At 44.9% G+C, this 21,594-nt stretch overlaps 6 protein-coding genes across 6 annotated transcripts; 3 read left to right on the top strand and 3 right to left on the bottom strand.

Annotated features, from left to right (window-relative positions):
* Positions 1–112: 112 nt before the first annotated feature.
* F4813DRAFT_374599 (glycoside hydrolase family 125 protein) lies at positions 113–2,677 on the top strand. The gene is made up of 3 exons (XM_049244954.1): positions 113–1,835; positions 1,904–2,036; positions 2,094–2,677. The coding sequence occupies exons 1-3, from the start codon at positions 527–529 to the stop codon at positions 2,200–2,202; spliced, it is 1,551 nt and encodes a 516-aa protein (XP_049095374.1). The 5' UTR covers positions 113–526; the 3' UTR covers positions 2,203–2,677.
* A 787-nt stretch (positions 2,678–3,464) lies between these two features.
* F4813DRAFT_399924 (uncharacterized protein) lies at positions 3,465–5,048 on the bottom strand (the record flags this gene model as incomplete). The annotated part of the gene is made up of 2 exons (XM_049248214.1): positions 3,758–5,048; positions 3,465–3,643 (listed from the first exon to the last, which is right to left on the bottom strand). The coding sequence occupies exons 1-2, from the start codon at positions 5,019–5,021 to the stop codon at positions 3,465–3,467; spliced, it is 1,443 nt and encodes a 480-aa protein (XP_049095373.1). The 5' UTR covers positions 5,022–5,048.
* A 799-nt stretch (positions 5,049–5,847) lies between these two features.
* On the top strand, positions 5,848–7,006 carry F4813DRAFT_256030 (uncharacterized protein). Its single transcript, XM_049240211.1, has 2 exons — positions 5,848–6,628; positions 6,692–7,006. Exons 1-2 carry the CDS (start codon positions 5,921–5,923, stop codon positions 6,845–6,847), a joined length of 864 nt encoding a protein of 287 aa, XP_049095372.1. The 5' UTR covers positions 5,848–5,920; the 3' UTR covers positions 6,848–7,006.
* Positions 7,007–14,480: 7,474 nt separating this feature from the next.
* Positions 14,481–17,262, top strand: F4813DRAFT_255963 (uncharacterized protein). The gene is made up of 2 exons (XM_049240209.1): positions 14,481–15,180; positions 15,238–17,262. The coding sequence occupies exons 1-2, from the start codon at positions 14,747–14,749 to the stop codon at positions 16,778–16,780; spliced, it is 1,977 nt and encodes a 658-aa protein (XP_049095371.1). The 5' UTR covers positions 14,481–14,746; the 3' UTR covers positions 16,781–17,262.
* F4813DRAFT_255964 (MFS general substrate transporter) lies at positions 17,263–19,423 on the bottom strand. Its single transcript, XM_049240210.1, has one exon. The coding sequence runs from the start codon at positions 19,221–19,223 to the stop codon at positions 17,745–17,747; it is 1,479 nt and encodes a 492-aa protein (XP_049095370.1). The 5' UTR covers positions 19,224–19,423; the 3' UTR covers positions 17,263–17,744.
* Positions 19,284–20,190, bottom strand: F4813DRAFT_374585 (Mss4-like protein). The gene has a single exon (XM_049244953.1). The coding sequence runs from the start codon at positions 20,080–20,082 to the stop codon at positions 19,624–19,626; it is 459 nt and encodes a 152-aa protein (XP_049095369.1). The 5' UTR covers positions 20,083–20,190; the 3' UTR covers positions 19,284–19,623.
* Positions 20,191–21,594: the final 1,404 nt, after the last annotated feature.

The following is a 21,594-nucleotide window of genomic DNA, read 5'->3' as shown; positions in this document are numbered from 1 at the left end:
AGCTGTGTACATACAAAGCGGTATGTACGGGACCTACCTAGCTTATCGATAGGTATTATATAAGTCAAATTATATAATAGCCTGGAGGTCTCTTGGCTTCAACTTATCCATGCACTCACTCATGTTAGTGACATTAGTTGAATCGTCCGTTCTAATCAGTTACAATTAATCTGACATGTATTATTAAATTCTCCCGCAGACGATCCAACCCTAGTATTATTTAAACAGCATTCCCAAAAGCGGTTTTAAGCAGGTATATACAAGCAACGGATAAAGTGAACCATGGCTATGGACAACATTCTAGATCTAAGGATACCACCCCCAAAACTCTTGGCTTTTGCTGTTGGTTCATCGGCACCTCACCGTAAATTACCTAGACATGCATGTGGGACTATCCCATTTGACCCTTATTGAGGCTGTGGACACGATTCTATCTTGTCTCTATTATTCCAGAGTTTTCATCGATTGTCTCACGGGTTTACTGTACCTCTTCTACTCGACTTGTTAGAATACTATGCGATAAACAATGCGGTCGGGCGACGTATTTCTATCGACATGCCTGGCTATTAGATATGTCCTCGGTCAGAATTGTCCCGGTTATTCGAGTTATTCTCAGTCGCGAAACCCTCCTCTCTCGTCCGGTGCCTACAAGCTTGCGTATCAGCGACCCGTCCCTGAATGTCGCACTTTTAGCTCGAGCCTGATCGAGGATGCTATTAACAAGACCAAGAGTGTCATTTTCGATGCGGATCTATCACGTCTTTTCGAAAATACCTTCCCGAACACGCTCGACACCGCTGTCAAATGGCGAGGAGTTGCTGCTAACAACTCGGAGGAAGAGTTGGCTTTCATAATTACCGGCGACATCGATGCGATGTGGATTCGCGACTCGGCGAACCAGATAGCACCGTACAAAACCGTTCTGAAGAAAAAGACGGATGACATCGCCTCTGTATTTCGCGGTACTATTAATTTGCAGGCTAGATATCTCATCATATCACCTTATTGCAATGCTTTCCAGCCTCCACCCGAGTCCGATATCTCCCCGGCGCAAAATGGGGGTATCTATTCTGTCACGCCGTCGTACGATCGCAATATTGTTTTCACTTGCAACTTTGAGCTTGATGATTTTGGAGGATTTCTGCAGCTCTCGCATGATTATTATAATGCGACGGGTGACTTGGATTTCTTCGGCAAGTTCCAATGGATTCAAGCAGTGCAATCTATTCTTGCTACATCGGAAGAAATGAAGCAGCCTACATATGGACCTGATGGGAAATGGATTCCCCCTGTATACACATTCCAGTCGCAGACCATGACCGGTTCTGGTACTCTAGGAAACAATGGTATCGGAAGCCCCGTCAATGAGACAGGCTTAGTACGCTCGCCATTCCGCCCGAGTGACGACTCCGCTATATTCGATTTCCAAATCCCGGCAAATATGATGTTGTCGAGATATTTGGAATCTACATCTGATATCATGGAACGACTACCAAATGCGCCAAAAGGGTTGGCGCAAAAGATGCGGGACATGGCTACCGAAATTAGGGAGGCCATCAATCAATGGGGTATTGTGACAGCGCCTAACGGCAAGAAGATCTTTGCATACGAGGTTGACGGTTTTGGAGGTCAGAATTTGATGGATGATGCCAATGTCCCATCGCTTCTCTCGGCTCCATTTCTAGGATACTTGGACAAGAACGACACTATTTATCAAAACACGCGAGCTTTCGTTCTCAGCAGAAGTAATCCGTGGTGGTGTGAAGGACCTCATCTTAAAGCTATCGGCAGCCCACATATCAGACCGGGGGCTGCATGGCCCATGTCGTCCATTAGTAAGTAATATTAAGCTCTACGTCTTGGTTAAACCTTCTTAAAATGACTTGCTGACTGTCCTCTCCAGTACGAGCAATGACTTCGGATGATGATGCGGAAATCATATCAGCAGTTAAGGAAGTGTTGAGCACTACCGATGGATATGGTTTGATCCACGAGAGCGTCGATAGCTTTGATACGAGCAATTGGACGCGTCAGTGGTAAGCACTAGATTTGAACCGAGGGTCTCTTAGTAAATCAACTGACTTTTGATATAGGTTTACTTGGGCAAATGGACTTTTTGGCCAATTAATTATGGATCTAGCAGAGAGGAAACCACATATATTGAAAGAGAACTTCCAGCCCTTGTTCATAAATAAGAAATAGCACCTCATACGTAATCTGGTCTTATCTTACAATATTATTATCCATCCAAATCCTACAAGACTGGATAACGCCAATATTGAGGTCGTGGTTTACCTGGTTCTTTTGCGGGTGATATTTACCTTAACATAGATACCTACCTACAAAAGGTAACTAACAATTCATAAGGTATTGATTAGATATCGCCATCTCTTTTCTCTAAATCCATCTGATATATAAACCGCCACCGCCACTAATTCAATCATGAACCTCCCAAAGTATGAACCTAATGGATGATCGGACGTCCGTGATACCTGGGGAATAAATATTTTAAGATTCTGTCTGGTGTAGCTAAACCGCAATGAGGAAATTGTCGCTCAATGACAGGTCAGGTACAGAACCTAACTCTAAACAGGCCTCGAAGGTCTAGCGGCTCTATCGTATCAACACCTTCTTTCCACTTCTTCTAGCAAATCCTATAGGCCGCGATCGATATAGGTTTTCTTTATTTGATAAAATATTTGCCACTATAAGATTTTGCGCATTAATTAATTATAATTGGGAATTGGTGTTGATAAGTATATTTGTGTATTATTAATGCGTGTGTGTACCTACCTATGTAGGTACACTCAGGGTGCTGGGCTGTTTACAATTTCGGTCTCCCGCCCCTATTCCCAAACCCAACCAATTGTCCATACTAATTGTCCAATCCCATTGTCCAAGCCAATTAACCCAACCAATCAACCAAATTTCATGTGATTGACTGTTCCCAAGTATTATCTGTCCTCCTCTAGAAAATAGTCGACAGGGTGTATATCTGATAGCAGAGAAAGAGTTGTATCCAATGCATAAAAGACGTTGTCAAAAAGTCGTGTAAGTCGCATAATCCTGAATAATTGTCGAGGTGTCATTTCGCTGTGTCCGTCCTCCAAACCTCGCCCACACATAAAAAACAAATATACAAACTGGCCTAATCCTCCCCAAGTAGCCTTTGTTCCGGCTTTCCATTATAGGCTGAAGCCTATGTAGACCTTTTCCGAGGCACACAACGTCTGTGAGCGATGAATCCCTTGCGCAGTTGATCTTTGGTTAGTAGATCAATATAGCTGAGCCTGATTGCAAAATCCCATAGGTTTTCCATCAGACGTTTGTTTTTAAGTTGCACCCGAAATTCTTCTATGATGACGGAGCCATATTAGTACAAGTGCAAATAAGCGGGAAATAATGAAATGGTGAGAAATTCAAGAGGTAGGAGAATATATTGTAAGAGGAAACATTTAGATCAATTACTTACCGTATGTTTGGTTCATCGAAATGTATATAAACTCGCTGTCGATATAGCGTAGGCTCACTAATTTCTTCACGAGTTCGACCAGCTTATATGACTCCACAGCATGGCGGCCCGCGTGAATGGCAATGAACCAATTGAGCGCGTCAAAGTAGTTGAGCCAGTTTTCTCGGAACACTATATATAGATCTATTAGTTCAAACCTTCTATCAGACAACACAAGATCTGTATGATAAATAACGTGTTTTCTTTAATCCTCAGAGGAGGAGGGGGGGTTGTAAAATTACTTACCGACTCGATCGAATTCAGGAGTGGCCCCTACAAAGCTTAATAACTCTGACCTCAAATAAGGTGGCATATCCTTCGTTGTCAGGTCTTGTACTTTGATATCGCGCATGTAGACGCTGAGTATGAAGTAGAAGGAAGGATAGTGCCTGGCGAATATCGGCATGTTTAGCAAGTTTTCTTGCGATATTTCAACACCCTCCGGCAGCTCATTGATCCAAGGCGGTATTTTTCCTAGCACCTTTCCTATCATATGGAGTGGGAGGGAACAGTACTTTTTAGGGGGAGGTGTATCGAATTCAAACCCTGTCTTAATATTGAATTGCATCCATGGTTGATCTAGATTAGTTGGAGACAATGATCCAGAGTTTACCGATGAATCTGTCTGCGACTGTAGCTGTTGCTGTGGAGGTGTGTGTGAGTAGCTTTGTTGTGACTGCTGAGGAGATGATTGCTGAAAAGTATTGTCCGGTGTCTGAGATTGATGTTGAAGTAGTGTTTGAGGGAGTCCCAGTGGTTGCATCTGGGAATTCTGAGGCGAAGGCCGAGCATTGATCGGAATATTTAATTCCCCAGAACCCAGGATTGACCGGCAATAAGTCACCTGGGATTGAGGCTGAGAGAATCCTTGTATTTGCGCCTGGAACTGCTGAAAAGGCTGAGTATGGAACTGAATAGAGAATTGCCCAGAATCCGTGGCTGGCCCAACAGTCATCTGAAATTGACGTTGAGATTGTGCCTGATGGAATCCTTGTGATTGCCTCTGGGGACTACGATGTGAAGACTGAGTTTGGGGCTGAGTGTATAATCCCCCGGAACCTATGGTTGGTCCGAAGGAGTTCATCTGACATTGAGGTTGAGGTTGTTCTTGTGATTGCGTCTGGGTGTTCTGGGTGTTCTGGGGTAAAGGTTTAGTATGAGGCTGGATATGGAGTAGCATAGGATCTACGGTTGGCTCCCAAGAATCCATCAAAGATCGATCTTGGGGTAATATCTCAGAGAGACCTTGTACTGGAGATTGAATCTGTGATTGCCCGGAGCATGGTCCCTCGGAGTGCTTCAGTCCCTGTGGCATAAAGCGGGCATTGACATTTGATACTTCCCCCAGAGGCGTCATGTCAGGCATCGTGCTAGGCAGTGCCTGATTTGGCTTCGGTACCGACATATCCATGTTGTTTACGGGCACTGGGAAGTGTAGCCCGTGTACTATTTGAACTTGTGGATATTGTAGTTGTTGTCGACGTGAATTTCGTCCTACTGGTAAAGACATTGTGGTAGTGATGAATGTATCCTTATAGATTAGCAGAAATAGTGTTGTTGTGTGAAAGTGAAGATGTAAATTATTTGCAATGGGAAATTTTAAGAGAGGAGAGGCAACATGTCTTTATATACTAATATTACAACTGCCTAGCAACCAAGCTTGAAGTCCAAGCACTAACGTAAAATTGTTGACTGGTATTGTGAATAGTCGACTCCAAGCCCGAGCGGAACTGTGAGAGGCGCTTATTGTTGAATGCTAGTAACTGTTTACGTTGCCCCCCCAAAGCGGCCTCGTCAGCCCTTTCGCTATGTTAAGTATCAAAGTAAATAAAGCGGCGAGGATAGTTCACAATAATCTAAAATACAGTATCATGCATTATAACATGGACCTTTTAGGTTGTTAATTTTCATTCCTGATTCATCTTCGTATAGGAAATAGTTATAGACTTCCTCTAGATAATAGATGCTGCTGCTATGTAAGCGAGTACAAGATAATATTATCATCATATCTCTATTTCCATCCGGTGAACATGTGATCAATAGAAAGGACACGGCTTGAAGGAACATTTACGTAGAAACACGATTAGTCATTTTGGGGTGCATGGGATCTAAGTGTATAACAATGTTGATTAGGGAACTTGAAGCCATCTCCGCTACCTATGGTTTAGAAATTTCTTGATATAGTAGCTCAGCTGATTATATTGGGGCTAGCTCTGTGACAGTAACGGTATGACCACTTCGCTATGGGACTTAAGCGCCCGGTAATTCGGCCAATCCTGCCAAGTCCCGCTTTGGCATGTTGACAGCATGTTGACAGGTAGCTAATTCTGATTATACTCTATCTTATCCGCATTAAAGCCTATTTATTCAACGCCACTAACAACAACTATTCACGTGCAATTGTCCAAGATGTATTCTCGCGACGACACTGTTAACGCCATCCTACGATTCTATCAGCAAGTTATCCGCCACCCGTATTTAAACGATAGTACACTAGTTCTACCCCCTCCAGGCGGTTGGCGTTCTGTTAACATCCAAGGAAAAAATAACACTGTCCTTGATCTACTTCATCATCTCCCATATCTCCGTCCAGGGAAGCCATACGAACGACTTCTTATTTACTGGGAAACGGTTCCTATATGTTATACGGACGAATACGTCTATCCTGAACTCTACCCCCTCCCAGCTCAATGTGTCTACCTTGCCTGTAGCGTCGACCGAGAGGGCACGTCCTTAATTCTCGACACTGACAAAGGTACCATAACTGAATTTTGTCACACCGGGACCTACATTACAATGCCTGAAGAAGAATATGAAGCGCTACCTGAAGAAGAGAAATGGAAAGCCCATCGCACGTCACCTATCAGACGCTTTTTAGACGTTTGGACGCAACGATACGAAAAACTAGTATGGATGCTAATACCAAACCCAATTGGTCAGCCAACCACGGGGAGGTTCTATAGCCGCGCTGATACAAGCGCCGAGCTAGATGTACTGACCCTCGAAGAGCAATCGAAGCCGTGGCATCTTAAAGATGACGTTGACCACCCGGATTTTGAGTACGAGCTTGACAGGGCCCAGTACGAATGGTACAAAAGTATAAGAAAACACGTAGCAGTATGTTTATTTATAGGCTCAACTCAATCGTTCTCAGGTTTAATGCTAACTTAATATTCGTAGGATGTGTATGATACGTATCTTCGCCACGGATGGCCTGATCACTTTGACAAAGATCGGTGTCGTAGCGAATTGCTACAATTAGAGGAGTTGCATGACGCGGAAGAAAAACAAAAACTGGACAAAATGAATCCAGATGCAGCAGATCTTTCTGATTGAGAGATCATAGCTTAGGGATTCCAACCTCGTATTGCAACGACGTGTAAGTCCTTTATATATTTTAATATAAATCTTTAGGGCATCTCATTATAGAAGCCATCCCAACCTCACTATATAATTTTCTAAACGTCATCGTAAGAAATCAAGCCACAATAACCGTATTGTTAAGCTTCTGCCTTGACATAAAGTCAATGACAGGCTAATAATTAAGTAGCCCGAGTTCCTTACAATTTCCTGTATGCAGCTATGACTGTTTATTTGTACTATGAAACGGTTTGCTTATTTATAGGTTTATCTACGGTACGCTCCTTTTCGTCATGGAAGCAACTTTTTACGGACCAGCAGAGACTTTGGGTATTTTATGCTACTTGCCTCATCTAATATTACTACGTTATTCTTCATTTACTTTATCACTATAAGTCACTGCTTCCACGTAAAGTGAATGTTTACTGAAATAGTTACGTTCATAGGGGGTTTAGAGGTAACTAGTTTAACTATGTTATTTTCTCAAGCATGCCTTCTCAATATAGTTACGTAATCGTAGAGACAAGGAAAAACGTCATATCTTTAATACTTAGGTAGAATTGAAATATTCGGAACCAGCCTAAATGTATTAAGTTTATTTGACAAACTATAGCGGGAATGTCAAGATGAGACAAAGTTCATAGAAGCCACCACGTTAGAAGGTTCTACAAGAAAAAACAAGGAATATTAGAGATTACAAATTCTGTAGCGTTATTAATCAAATTTGGTTAATCGTGTTTTCAGCTCTAACTTCTACTCATTCACGTCTCCCTTCGTTGGCTAATAGACTTCAACGGCGTGAGGCTAAAACCCCGCAGAGATGCCGGCCGCAACCACAAGTGTAGTATTTAGAAACAGGATATGGGCCAGTATATTGGCGGCATAGCCTATTACCACGACCAATGTGTTCATGTAATATTAGACTGTCACATGTACATGAAAAAGAAAATCAAGTCGCACTCCTCCGCGTTGTCCGGACTCCTTTTCGCGGCCCATTTATATGATATAGGACTCGGCCGACGAATCCGATAGTCGCAGTGTGGATTGAGAAAAAAAAAAAAAGAAAAGAAGAAGAAAGAAGAAAGAAAAATTGTATAAAGAAGAGGATGGTTAGTATTTACGATAGGGTTAATTGCATTGGTTGTTACTTGGGATGCGGAACCTAGCACTTGCATGCCGACCACGCTACGGTGTACCACGCCACACATACATAGGTATATCGCGAAATGGGGTGATAGATACGTTAGTATTATAATGTTATTGGATTAGATCGCATAGAAACGATCTGTGAAACAAGGAGGCGTTGACAGCCCTCTCAAGTCTCCGGCTTGAGGGTGGGATAGCAATATTGAATACTGATAACTACTCGTAGATGCTTATTTAGATGGTGTCGCGCAAGCGGCGGGGGGTCCGCATGGTTCGTTGGAGTGGTATGAGTGGTATGAGTGGTATGAGCAGCATGAATAATGTTAATAGTAGGACATCGTCATATGCGAGCAATGTCGAACGCGGCTGCGGTTGGGCGAGGAACAATCTTGAACTCGCGCAGAATTGCTACATACGTCAGAATCAGGCACGCGTCGGGCGCCGTCCGGATCTCTGGATGAGGTTGCAATACTGTAATACTGCAATGCTGCAATGCTGCGCTTGTTGGACGTGCAGCATAAAAAGGGGGACGAGGTACAATCATGATGGCTATTCTGGGTCATCCGTAAGTGGCGGTCAACGAGAAGATAGTAGGCAAAATATGTATTATCTATGGTCTCGCCTCCGATGGCTACTAGTTTGCCTCGACTTCATTAGTTAGGTGGTTATACCAAGTAAGACTTTAACTTTTTAGTGGTCTTTGAAGAGGACATGAAGAGGACATGAATCGGGAGAGGTGGAGTGGAGCAAATAATGATTTTAAATCTGCCTACATTGCACATATTGATGTACCTGATATATGTACCTGATATATGTACCTGATATATGCACCTGATATATGCACCTGGCTAACATCACTCATTGCGCACAACAGAAAGGTGTCAATCTACGATAGGAACGATAGGAACGATAGTTGAATGGAGATAAGGGGAATTCTTAAACGTGGACGAGATAAGTTGCCGGTGGTAACCGGTGCGGGTAAAGTGGATGAAAGCCGACCTACAAGGGAACCATCTTTGAATTTAGGTAGCTACTACCTTAGGTACCTAGGTAGGTAGCTACTGTGCCTACGGATGTATCGTGCCTTGCATCCTGCAGGACAATTTTATTTTAGAGGCAGCTCGTACAGGACCGTCGTATTATAATCGCCTTTTTTAAAAAGTAGACTTTAAGATACAGCTGTAAGACATGTAACTAACGAACTCTGTCTGATAGTAATATCATCATTGATGTATTTACATATGTAATTAGGTAGGTATTATAGGTACGGCTTACACGAGGTACTTACGAAATAGATGATTGGTACCTTAGTAGCTTAGGTACTTTATATACATATGTTGCCCCCTTGTGGCTATAATGAGCGATCCGAACTGCTGGGGCGTTACACACATAGAAGTAATAAGTATATTCCTAATAGGTTAAATGATTAACGAACTAATTTAGATGCACCTAGCTCGACTTCCCCTCAAAGGATAATCCAATCACATGCTAATCAAAGAAGAGGGAATCCCATCAGGATGTGAACTCGTCCGGTAACGGGTATATTATTTTCTGCACCTTCGCTCGTTTCGTCAGGTACTTAGTGTTGTCGCCTCTAACGCCATTGAGATATTAGTGCGCCAGTGCGCCAGTGAATAAGGTCCTTTGTAGGCTGCGTTTCATCTCAGCCCTGTACCTTGGCAGGGTCCTGGGATCGATGCTTTCGTTCGTCAGGTACAGGTAGATGTATACCCTAGGTACTTGGGTACTTGAGTAGTTTTTACAGTATTGTACCTGGGGATGTGGGCTGACAGCTTACGCACACGCACACGGTGTCCGGCGATAACGGGCCTGGACTTACACAGACGTGGTAGTCATCTGATATACAGCCCTGCTTCTGAGTTAATTATGCTCCTGCAAATGCCCCAACCGGGTAATCGAACCAGGCAGAATGAGGGAAGTAATTAGCAACATCAGAGATAATTAAAACCAGCTAATATACCCTGTAGCCCGTAGTTTGTACATACCTACCTTGGGTATTGTACATAGGTACACAGGTAGTGAGTCGAGATCAACAGTATGACGCCACCTGCATCCATCACCGACTAGCCCGGCTCCCTGTAGGGCATATCGATAAACGATTGTCGATAGCGTCAGATCATAGCGGGGGAGGGGTGAAGATTGAAAGTGAGGGGGTCTGGCCTGTTCTAGCTAAGGACCCGGTGATTTACACAGGATAGGATATGTGAAAATCATCGGATGTTTTACTCCCCTTGGGCACTGATTGATTGCTTTTCGTATTTTGTACCGCGGTTTAACAGCTGGACTTTGCATAAGCGTTAAAGAGGTGGTATAGTTACACTAATAAACTCATCTACTGTAGAAAGTTTGGCGATATCACGTCTATTATGTATGTAGGAGTCAGATACCAAACTTAATGGAGCTTTCGTCCGTACCGACAGTCCAGCTTCGGTGAATATGAACAGCCGCTATCCGTGGAGCTGGATCGTAGTTTAGGAGTCTTACATTTGGTCTTACATTTGGGTGTCACAATAGTAGGGCAGGGCGGAACTTGTGTGCTATGACTAATGCAGATAATAATGCTGCATACGTGGTAGCCGGGCGGTGGATCATCAGGTACAAGAACCACGATAATGGATATAGGAGACATCGTATACATGTTACACAAACATGCCTACCTAAGGTACACATACTATATGTCCTTTGTATTTTGTAGGGCAGGGAAGGGCAGGGGAGTAAAGGGTTTAATAACATGTTCGCGTATCTTGGGACGGAAGAAGCTACGGGCTTGAGGGTTGGGCCAAGTTATAACCTGTGCATGAGGTGAGCCTGTACGGCTGTATCATGTACATACTTAGGTATATATGTAGGCAAGGGACGAAGGGAAGAAGGGGGAAAAAAAGGCTCCAGGCGAAGCGAGAAGCGAGAAGCGAGTGGAGAAAGACTGACGGTGGTGTACAGGTAGGTATTTGCTGTACAAAGTACTGAGATTTACACAGTAGCAAGGAGTAGCAAGGAGTAGCAAGGAGTAGCAAGGAGTAGCAAGGAGTAGCAAGGAGTGGCAGTCAGCTGGACGCTTATCCCCCCGAGAATTCCATACCGTCAATCCGGTTGCGATAAAATGGTAGGAATGCGGCAAAGCCAGTAAGATCTCCGTGGACCCGAGGGAATCTTTACTCGATATCCCGATGACACGATACCCCTTGGCAGGATGTGGTCCTTTTTTTAGGTGCCTACATAAGCACATCACAGGGCAGTCAGGTAGACTTAAGAACATTGACCGAGTCAACGCGCCTGCGTCCATCATAATGGACATTTCCCGGCAATAAAAACTGGAGGGGAGTTGTTGAATATAGATACTGGATAGGCAGGCGTTGCGTCAGAGAACCAAGATAACGCAGATCATAACCTAGCAAGGTTTAGCTCACAGCAGCTTTCTCCTCAGGGTTGCAGAGACCCGGTTGTTAAACAAAGACATCGTTTGAAAGAAAGCTCATAATATCAAAATGCATCTTCCCTTTATTGTATGGGTTGAGCTTATGAATGGCTCGTCCGCCTTACCGATAAATTTTTGAGAAGCGCACTTATGGGGCATATGATGTGAAAGATCCAGAAATAAAGGGGGGGACGCGAGGACAGACGGAACTTTCTCTTCCTACGTAGACTCGAGCGAATACTTACGGTACTCGCGTGGTTTCAAACAAGCTGACTTTCTTGCTAAGATCGTAGGAAGAAAAAAAATGGACCAGGTTTGGAAGTTTTGGCTAGGTTAGTCTTGTAAGAGTCCAAGAGGACTTGTCTGACCGATTTATGTAAAAGTTGCCCTAAGCCAGTGCCAAACCGTTATGGAGTTGGGACCGAACAGGAACCGGTTGTCTTCAGATGTGCTTGGTGATGTCTAGGAAAAAGGGTCGACAGGATTCAACCTATAAGTAAGCGGTCAGACCAGTTGTGCAACAGATGACCACGCCCGCCACGACGGTGACGAATATTCGGGACAGCCAGGGGCAGATATTTTCTTTATTTTCCTATGACAATGGCAACTGCGATGAAGATACCCGCCGATGAGATGCATGCGCCTAGTGGTTATAGTAGTTTATAGTCGAACTCGAGACCTTCTGTGTCTTGTAAAAGCTGAAGCGCCAGAGCCAGGAGTTTTATACTAATGCGACTAACAGAACTAGTATTTCAGAAGTCCAGATGAAGATCCATGATGTATGATGCCTGCGACGGCGGCTACTTGTGGGGTCGGAAAATGGGGATCGATGTGCGATGAACGATGAACAACAGATGGAAGGTTAGGTTAGGTAGTTTAAGTGAGGAACATCCATAAACTTGATCCCATGATTCCTTTCTCCCATCGTACCCGAATCCGGGGGCAGTTTCCCTGGAACACAAGAGTACGCTAAAGTTTAGACCAATCAAGTCAAAAGGTTGTTTTTACATATAGAATGGATGCACCCCTGTCACCTATCTAGCATAGGTACATACATTACCTAGGTAGGTACCTATGTATTGTACATACCTACATACGATATGTTAGGTGCACTAGTGTAATCGTTACAGGTGCCTTGTCTATCTTGTCCCTGTCCTGGCTTCCCTAGCGCTAGAGAACGGGTACTGCATAGGTACCTCGCAGGGTTCATTACGCAGGCGCGACAGGGAGACGTACAGAAAGACATGGTATAGCTTGCCCCTGTAGCGGCCCCAGCCCCTCGCACCAACAGTAGAATATGTAATAAATAAAAACGGGATAGGTTCACAGGTAAAACCCCTCCTTCCTCCTTCTGCTTGCCCCTCCTTTGCCCTCTTTTGCTTAATAGATCCATCCCACCAGAAACAAAAACCCACTCCGGAGAGAGCAAAAAGGAAAACCGTCTTTTTTTTGTGATGTGATATGATATCTATGCGGCTGGAATCCTCCACGACCGAGTCCGCAACTCTCCGATAAGCCAAATCTAACTATTGTAACTGTTTTGTAGATTTTCCTCTTCACTTTCCTCTTCTTCTTCCTCTTCTATTCCTTTTCACTTACCAATAAGATCAATATTCCGTCTTCTGTCTTCAGTCTCTCGCGTGTTATTGCGAGAGAAATGTATGACCGCGAGACCGATCCCGCTATACAACCTAGGTAGCTAGATGAAGGGCTTCTGTCGTTCGATGACCTCACTAGCGTATCGTTGTTGTCGACTCGATGGCCATTTCCACACTGCTAACGAATAAAACATTGCGATAATAGCGATAATAACCACATCAGATATCCACTCTACTGTATGTTCGTCCCTCTCTAATCCACTTTACCAGGCACACACACACACGCATACGCTTCGTATAGCTCTTCATTCGTGCATATTTTCATACTGCCAAGCCTCCTCAAGTGTCAACTTGTCCCTGTCAAAATGAGTAAGGCCTTAGGCGGTCTTTTACAATAATATCCTAGGTAGTGTACGCATAGCGCTCCCCCGTATTATAACATGGCAACATGGCTACATACTTGGGTACACATATGTCCATCCATCCATCCATACATATCCATCCATACATACATACCTATCTACATCCATACATTACATCTTGATACATACTAAAAGAAAAAAGAAAAAGAAAAAAGAAAACATATACACACATGTGTGTCTTTCCCGACTTTGACTAGGGAACCCCATCTATCTGGGCCGCAACCCATCACAAGTAAATCACTGACAAGCCGACCATCCCAACCCTCCCTCCTCTTGTCTACCTACCTATCTCATCATCTTGCTTCATCACCCCTCCAACATTTATTTCGCTGCGGATCCCCTCTCTCTTCGCCTCATCCCTTGCCACTTGCCAACTGCCAACTGCCAACCCTATTTTTCTTCTCTTCTCTTGCGCAATATCAATATCAATATCAATATCTATCGATATCATCTAACAAGTCAGAGTCCCGGTGGTCTTTAATCCCAAAAATCATTGGAACAAGTTCTTCGGTTAGTTCTCAAATCAGAGACCCGCACGAATTTATTCGGCTTTCGTCCACATTCAGCTTGATCGACCCCAACTCTTACTTCTGGACCCAGTCTCCTCGGTGGTTGGCTAGTCCCTGGCCTAGGCTCTTCCTGGTTCTTTGTTCTAACTCGCCATTCGGGATGAATGCGCGCTCGATAGAAGCACGGTAACTGGTTAGAAAAAATAATAATAATAACCCACTCGAAAACCATATCTTCTTTGTTGATGCTATTCTAATTGCATCCAACGTAAAGATAACCTTCAAATTCCCCCTTACCCGTGGTCGCAACATTCCAAGGACAAACATCCGTCATTCTTGAGCTTATTCCGTTCTAAGCCCACCTGTCTCAGTTTCAGCCGTTGCCCGCTCGACCTGACTCGAACTCCCTCCCCACCGAGAATTCCCGGCATCTTAGTACACATCACTGGGAACACAACCATTTTCAGAATATCATTACCCGTTAATCCACGAGGAACAGAGTTTGCGAATGAATTATATCAAACTTTCATCATTATCTCCCTTTTCCTCTCCCCTTTCTTCTGCTACTTTGGCCGCCGCATTACTCCCCTGCCATTTTGATCTACCGCTATTCGTCCCCCCCCGTTTCTACTACGTGTCTTAAAAGGCTCGCCTTGGATATCTAGACCCTGAGAAGTTGGGGTTCTAGAAGCAATATAAAATTACCGGCTTGCCTACTAGGGTCGACAGCTACTTTACATCTACCGGATACTGGGAAGTGTGCTATGGCGGCTACTTTCCGGCCTGTCAACACACCCATGGCGATAGAAGTGAAGAAAGATGACGGGGCGGCGCGGTCGCCCACAACACCGACCCCGACGAAAACCAGCTTCGGCCAACGACCATTGCCTACGTCGCCATTTCCACAGGCAGTCCAGATTCCAGAAAGTATCGATGAAAGGCAGACTCCGAAACAAACACCCAAGCGAGAGAATTCTCAGCATTCGAGAAAGTCGCGAGGAGGCTCCGAAGATGTCGATATGGATGAAATAGATGGAGAAAATCATGGAGACGACGGCGCTGGATCGGATGACGAAAGCGTGAATGCGGATGGAACAAAGTCAAATAAGAAGAAGAAATCACAACGATTTTACTGCACCGAGTATCCACCTTGTAATCTAAGCTTTACAAGAAGCGAGCACTTGGCTAGACATATTCGGTACGATACTACGACTTTTTTTTTTTTTTTAATATTGATCGTGGCTAACAATTTTAGGAAACATACTGGAGAGCGTCCATTTCAGTGTCATTGTTCGAGACGATTTTCACGGCTCGATAACCTGCGGCAGCATGCACAGACTGTACATGTCAACGAAGATATACCGATAGATTCTCTTGCCGCCACAGGTACAAGGTTTCAAAGACAAATTCGGACCGATCGAGTGCGACAACCTGGAAGAGCTCGGGCTTCGACAGCAGGGAGCATGGGTTCCCCGCCTCGAGGCCATGCCAAATCCCTTTCTACGTCGAGTATCAGTTCTGTTGGTTCAAATTTCAGCGGTCGCGATGATGTGCGCCGACGGCCACCTCCTTTAGTCATGGCGGATCCGCGGTCCCGGCTCTCTATTGAAACTTATCATAATACAGAAAGCGCATATTCCTACAGACCACCATCTCCGAGCGATTTCAGTACACCAACCTCGGCAACCTTTTCGACCGGCCAGAATAGTCCCCGATGGGGATCCGCCATCGCATCACCAAATTCATCCCATCCTCGACCTCAAAACATGTACGCCGGCCATAGAACACCAGGCCGTCGCCTAAGTGTGCCGTCTGGCGGCATACCCTTTCAATCTCCTCATGGAGCTCCCTTGGGTCGCCCTCTTTTCGGCCCGGGCGCCATGAACACTTCAAATCCCGGTGCTTTCTCTCCAACTGGGAGCCTGCTGGGATCTCCCACGTCCTCCATATTTTCTTCGAGACGCGAATCTACATCACAGACGGAGGATTGGCGTCGCCGCACATGGCATCCCGACTCAACTAATTTCAGCACCGTTAACAGCAGTAGCCGCTTAAGCAACGTCGTAACTCCATCACAATTTCATAACCCTGTCCATGTCCCTGTTGCGCCACAGCAGAGCACGACACTTCGGCTACCCGGGATCGAGTCGTTCGGTCCCATCCCTCATCGCCCAGTATCTCCTATTAGGCGGAACCCCTCTCCTATGATTGTTGACTCCGAAGTTGCTCATCCACCAGCTATGCTTCCCCTAACCCATTCCGGAGATCCCGAAGAAAGGCGCAGTACAGTCCACTGGGATATGGGTTTACATCGAGGTCTAACTCGCTTAGATATCACGTCTAACCTACCATCCTCGGACGCAGCCGGCACTTGGACCCGTGAAGCGAACCAAGCTGTTGAGGTTGAAGTGGACCGAATGAGAGTAAATCCCCCGACAGTGCGGTTTAACGAACCTGTAGTCATTGAAAGTAGACCGCCAGGTGCTGCGAGCCTTGCTAGGGCGTATCACCAACACACTATGTCAGCGCCTTCGATCGCTACTTCGAGGGAGTCCAAACGGCGTGGTTGGTATAACGGACCCGTAACAGTTCATGCCGATGCCCCTCCAGAGAAGATAGCACGGGTAGATCGGATGGTTCACCCAAACATAAACGAATTCGCAGGCTTCCCAGCGAGAGAAAATACTACAAATTCCCAACCTAGGCAAGAAAATTCTGGTGAACGGGATAATATGCTTCGGTTGCAGGCCCTTGTAGCGGTTGCGACAAGCGAAGGAAATGCGACGACCGCATATTAGACAATGTACTGTCTACGCCTATAAGCTTGAGGCTATAACCATACCAGATAAACTACGTCGCTCTACCACCACCACCACATACAGTACACACATATCGAACCTTTCGCCTGCAGATCGCGGCGGATTAACGAGACTCATGATTTCTCTTGGTATTTTGTTTTCTTAGAATCAAGCATTTGCATGATACACGATCGCTACTTGACTTACGAATATACCTTCCTGCACGGCTTGCAGTTGCATTTATCATTATCATTGGACGGGGTTATATTATGGCGGTACGGACTGGCGTTGCAGGTGGAGAACTTGTTTGCGACGGAGAGATAGTGAGGGCCGGCCATGTTCATTCGTTGCGTGGCAAAAAAAACACCTCCTGTCCTCCTCATCATGTGTGATTCTTCAAGGATCCTTTCGTTTCATTTTGCCTTGGATAGGTCGGCCGCCATGGACTTACATAAGATAGGGGCTCCAGCGATGATTTTCTAGCTGATGATTGATGACACGAACCTGATACCCATTCATTTCAAGATGAGGGGAATCGCAAGACGGGGGAATTAATAATAGTCTTTCGCATATCCTCTTTTGCGTGGTTGCAAGTATAAAGTTTCTTTGGAGCTTTATTAGCCTGCCGCTTCGCTGATTAGACAAGAGCAGAGACTTTCTTTTTTTTTCTTTTTTCTTTTTTGAAAGGGCCGGGGCAGTCTGGATACTTGCGTCCTGATGGATTGATACCCCAAATTTCTCTTGGATCCTGTCGGATTTATCATCTCCTTCGCTATTATTCTAGTATATGATTTTAAATATACTTGTTAAGACGACTACTCAAAGTTCAGGACCAGTAGCTCAGATAGATAATCACAGCTCTCGTTCGGTATTTGGTTTGTCCATGACGCTATGTTTATAGTAGAGATGTTATTAGTTAAAATATGTTATCCAGTAAAAACATTATTGTTTTATTGTCTCGTCCTTAGAGATGACGGATACGATTCCAGTGAGGCTTCCCGCCAATAACAAAGAACGACAGAACAGCGGTAGCAGCTGATATAAAAGCAAATACAATATTCATATTGCCATATCCGATCCCGTCACGAAGAGCTCCTGCCACGACAGGACCGATAGTAAGCCCTGTGCAGAAGAATAATGAATTGAAGCCGTACAGCTGAGCGTATGGGCCGTTAGCACCAAAGAACCCCGGATTGGCCTGATTGAATTTCCCAACAACGTCGCTGGCCTCAACCACACCAAGCGAACCTATTATGGCCAGGCCCACGCCATTCAGGGATAACATGGCGCAGTATAGGATAACGTTACTTGTTCCAGATAATAGGTTGTCCGATGGGAGTCGGAGCAGAATGAAGGGGGGAACTAAGTATCCGAATCCAACGACGGCAGCTAACTTGGTGCCATATCGGTCTACTGCCCACCCAGCTACGGGCCCTAGTATGAGATAGGGAACATCTAGAGCAATAAACAGAAGTCCTGCCTGTAGCGAGGTGAATTCGAAGAGGCTCTGCGCTTCTGTCGGGATCGTGGCATCAAAAACGGCTAGGAGAGAAGCTTGGACGAATGCTAGGACCATCCCTACAAGGAGTCTAGGGCTCCGGAAGCAGACTAGTATTGGAAATGCTCGGACGATTCGGTCAGGTTCGTGGCGAATCTTGTATATCTCGTTGTCTTTGAGGTTTTTGTTATGCAATAAGGCGTCGTGTTCGGTAGCATCTTCACGATTATTAGCGTCTTCGACGTCTTCACCTTGGGCTGTTCCATAGTCTTGATACGAATCTTGCTCCCCATTCTGAGAATGCGGTATTTGACCGACATTATACTTAGCAGCTGTCTTCTTCTCCACTACTAAGAGTCGCATGAGGAAATCAAGTCCCAAAACACCCGCGGTCACCCCGAAAACACCCGAATATCCGGTCTTCTCATATAGCACACCCCCGATGACCGGCGCCATTAGTTCACCCACGGAGATGAAGGAGAAGATGGAACCGACGACTTTCCCTAAATCCTGCGGGCCGACGGTGTCCAAGATCATGGCAAAGCCGATGGTCCAAACGACTGCCGCGCTGATCCCTTGTAGGATCCTAGCGACGAAGAGCACGGGTATACTCTGTCCCAGAGCTAGCATAATGGTGGCTGCTAGCAAAGCGGCTAGGCCACTTAGAAACGGGGCCTGCCGCGAACTCGTCCGATCCGCGATCCACCCGGCCGGGACGGAGGAGACGACAGAAGCGCCTGCATAGGCGGCCAAAAGATTGGAGACGTAAGACTGTATCTCATCTTCAGGTATGGATAACCTATTGCGTAACATGAAGGGTAAGACGGGAACCACCAATCCGTACAAGAATAAATCAGTGAAAAGCCCAACGGCGACAGTGGCAATGATGAATAGCGTATTAGAACGCCAGTGGAGAGCCCCGGGTGCGCTTTTATCAGACGCCATCTCGAATATGTATGTGTTATATGATATGTGTTAAAGTGGTAAAGTGGTAAAGTGGTAAATGGTTTATGAGATGTAGTTGGGAAGTGAACATCGAAGCTTTATTATTGGATGACTTCAATGATCTTGTAGATATTTGTGTTCCTGCAGATCGATGACCTCACACCCGAGAACTCGACAGCCACAATTATCTTGCCTGCAATCAGGGGGGAATCATAATTTGAGCTTCCGAGCCTGGTACATATATGCCAGAACTGTATAAGTCGTTCTACAATATAATTCGATTCTTCTTTCTCCTTAGTTATCCCTCATCACTAATAATATTTATTTATCACTTATAACATTATCACTTATAAGGAAGCATACAACTCATCTAGTTCGCCTCCCCAACACATCCAATCACTTAATCCATCTTCATCCACGGGGGTAGAGTATCGTACTGCTCCCACTCGACAGGAATTTTCATAACAGCCGAGCGCGTGAAAATATGCATCTTCCCGTTCCAATCCAAGCCTTCTATGCAGCCGCCCTTAATACTAACAGACGAGCGAGGCGTCCCGTCTGCGCTTATGATGCGGTGAATCATGCGCGAGCCGCACTCGGAACAGAAATAGCAATCTAAGGAGCGCCCGTTATTGGTAGGTCGCCTGAAGACTTTTAGACGAGACTCTAGCTCGGGCGAGAGAGGGAATAGTCCCTCGGCTGGGAAGATGGCGGATGTACCGAAAGCTGATCCGCTCTGTCGTTGGCATTCTGTACAGTGGCAGTAGTACATGGTGATCGGCTTCGCTGTCGGCGTTGGGAACGAGACGTAGCCGCATTGGCACTGTGCTGTGAGCGGCTTAGCATCTGATGAGGCCATCGCGGATTCCTTTCTATTAGGGATGTAGAGTATTGGTCAAGACCAAGGTCTTGAATGTCGAGGACTTGAATGGTATATATATATTTAAGTGGGCTATGATTAATATATTGGTAAAGATGTAAAAGATGTAAATATAAAGAAGACAAGAGCTGGAAGAAACATCACTAACTTAGCTACTAAGTGAATATGTAAATAAACGGGTTATTATCTACCCGTGTTGTGCAATTATCCCAATAGGGGTAGATGGGTTGGAGTATCAAGGCCATATATAAATTGCAGGTCAGTATATGTCATAGATACTATGGTAGGGAGTTATACTTGGCTCTAATACGGGTTATGAATATTCTGTAGTAATATAATGCGTAGGTAAGTTTCTCTTCAGTAACCTATCTACCTTCCTGGTCGGAGTCAGACCTTAAAGACCGCAAAGCAGTACAATTTAAATCATACTTTGTCAAAGAGATTGACGCTTCGGACGTTGTTCTAATCGACCATGCTAGTTTAAAAGTCTGTAGTATATGTCTGTAGGATGTAGTACATATATTTAGAATATCACATTGCGAAGCGGTAATAGAAAATAAGGGGTGATAAATTTAGGGGAATGCAAAAGGGGCAAAAATGCTAAAAAAGAATTAGCAAAAAAAGCTCGGAACTGGAATTGAATCCAGGACCTACGAAAAACTACTTTGTAAGCATCGTACTGTCAAGTCACGGGCATACCGGTCCAGCATATGACACCACGGTGCAGTTTTCTCTAGCCTCCAGTCACCCAGGGTTACTTCCTTTTTGCGGGGTCGGCTAAAAGATGCTTTGCAATTATGTCTTATAACCTTCCTGTCGCAGGTGTGCTAGGCAACCGTGTTAACCACCTGTATTTACAGTAGAGTCATCGCTAAGATACTGCAAGTAGCAACCAGGTGTAGTTACCAGCTGGCAAACCCGGTAGCCCACCTTCACTTCGCCACGCAACTTCAACTACGGACTACAAGAACCACGAGGTTGCAAGCACATATGATGAAGTATAGGTAGGTACCTAACCTTTCTTATATCCCGACTTTCATCAATATATAGCTTCCCTTCAGGTTCTTATATGTATGGCTTCTAGGTAAATCAGTTGGGTCTAAACACTTCTCATACAAGATTCCTTAGGTACCTAATAATTCTCCTAGGATATCTTCCTCCTTATTATTCCCCCTTGCTGTATGCCTTTAACATTCCTGCCTCACTTCAGGTAGAATATTTCTTGAACTTGAGCGTTATACTGATGGGACATATGGCAAATTTCAATCATTACCGTACATGTTCTATCAAGTGTTTGGGAATAGATCTATGTGAGTTCGAAAAAAGATTCTGTTTTCCGTAGAAGGATATCGGGCTGGTCTTTAGCTCGGAGAAAGTAGGCTACATAAATCAGAATTATATATCTTTTAGAGCGTATGTGTAAGAGTGCATAGGTACCTATATACTAAAGATTATTTGATGCTACATTGTCTCCGTATCCGTGCCCCGCAG

The sequence above is a fragment of the Daldinia decipiens genome, assembly GCF_022478715.1.
Source record: "Daldinia decipiens strain CBS 113046 unplaced genomic scaffold F4813scaffold_48, whole genome shotgun sequence".
Lineage (NCBI taxonomy): Eukaryota > Fungi > Ascomycota > Sordariomycetes > Xylariales > Hypoxylaceae > Daldinia > Daldinia decipiens.
This window is presented reverse-complemented; position numbering and strand designations above follow the sequence as displayed.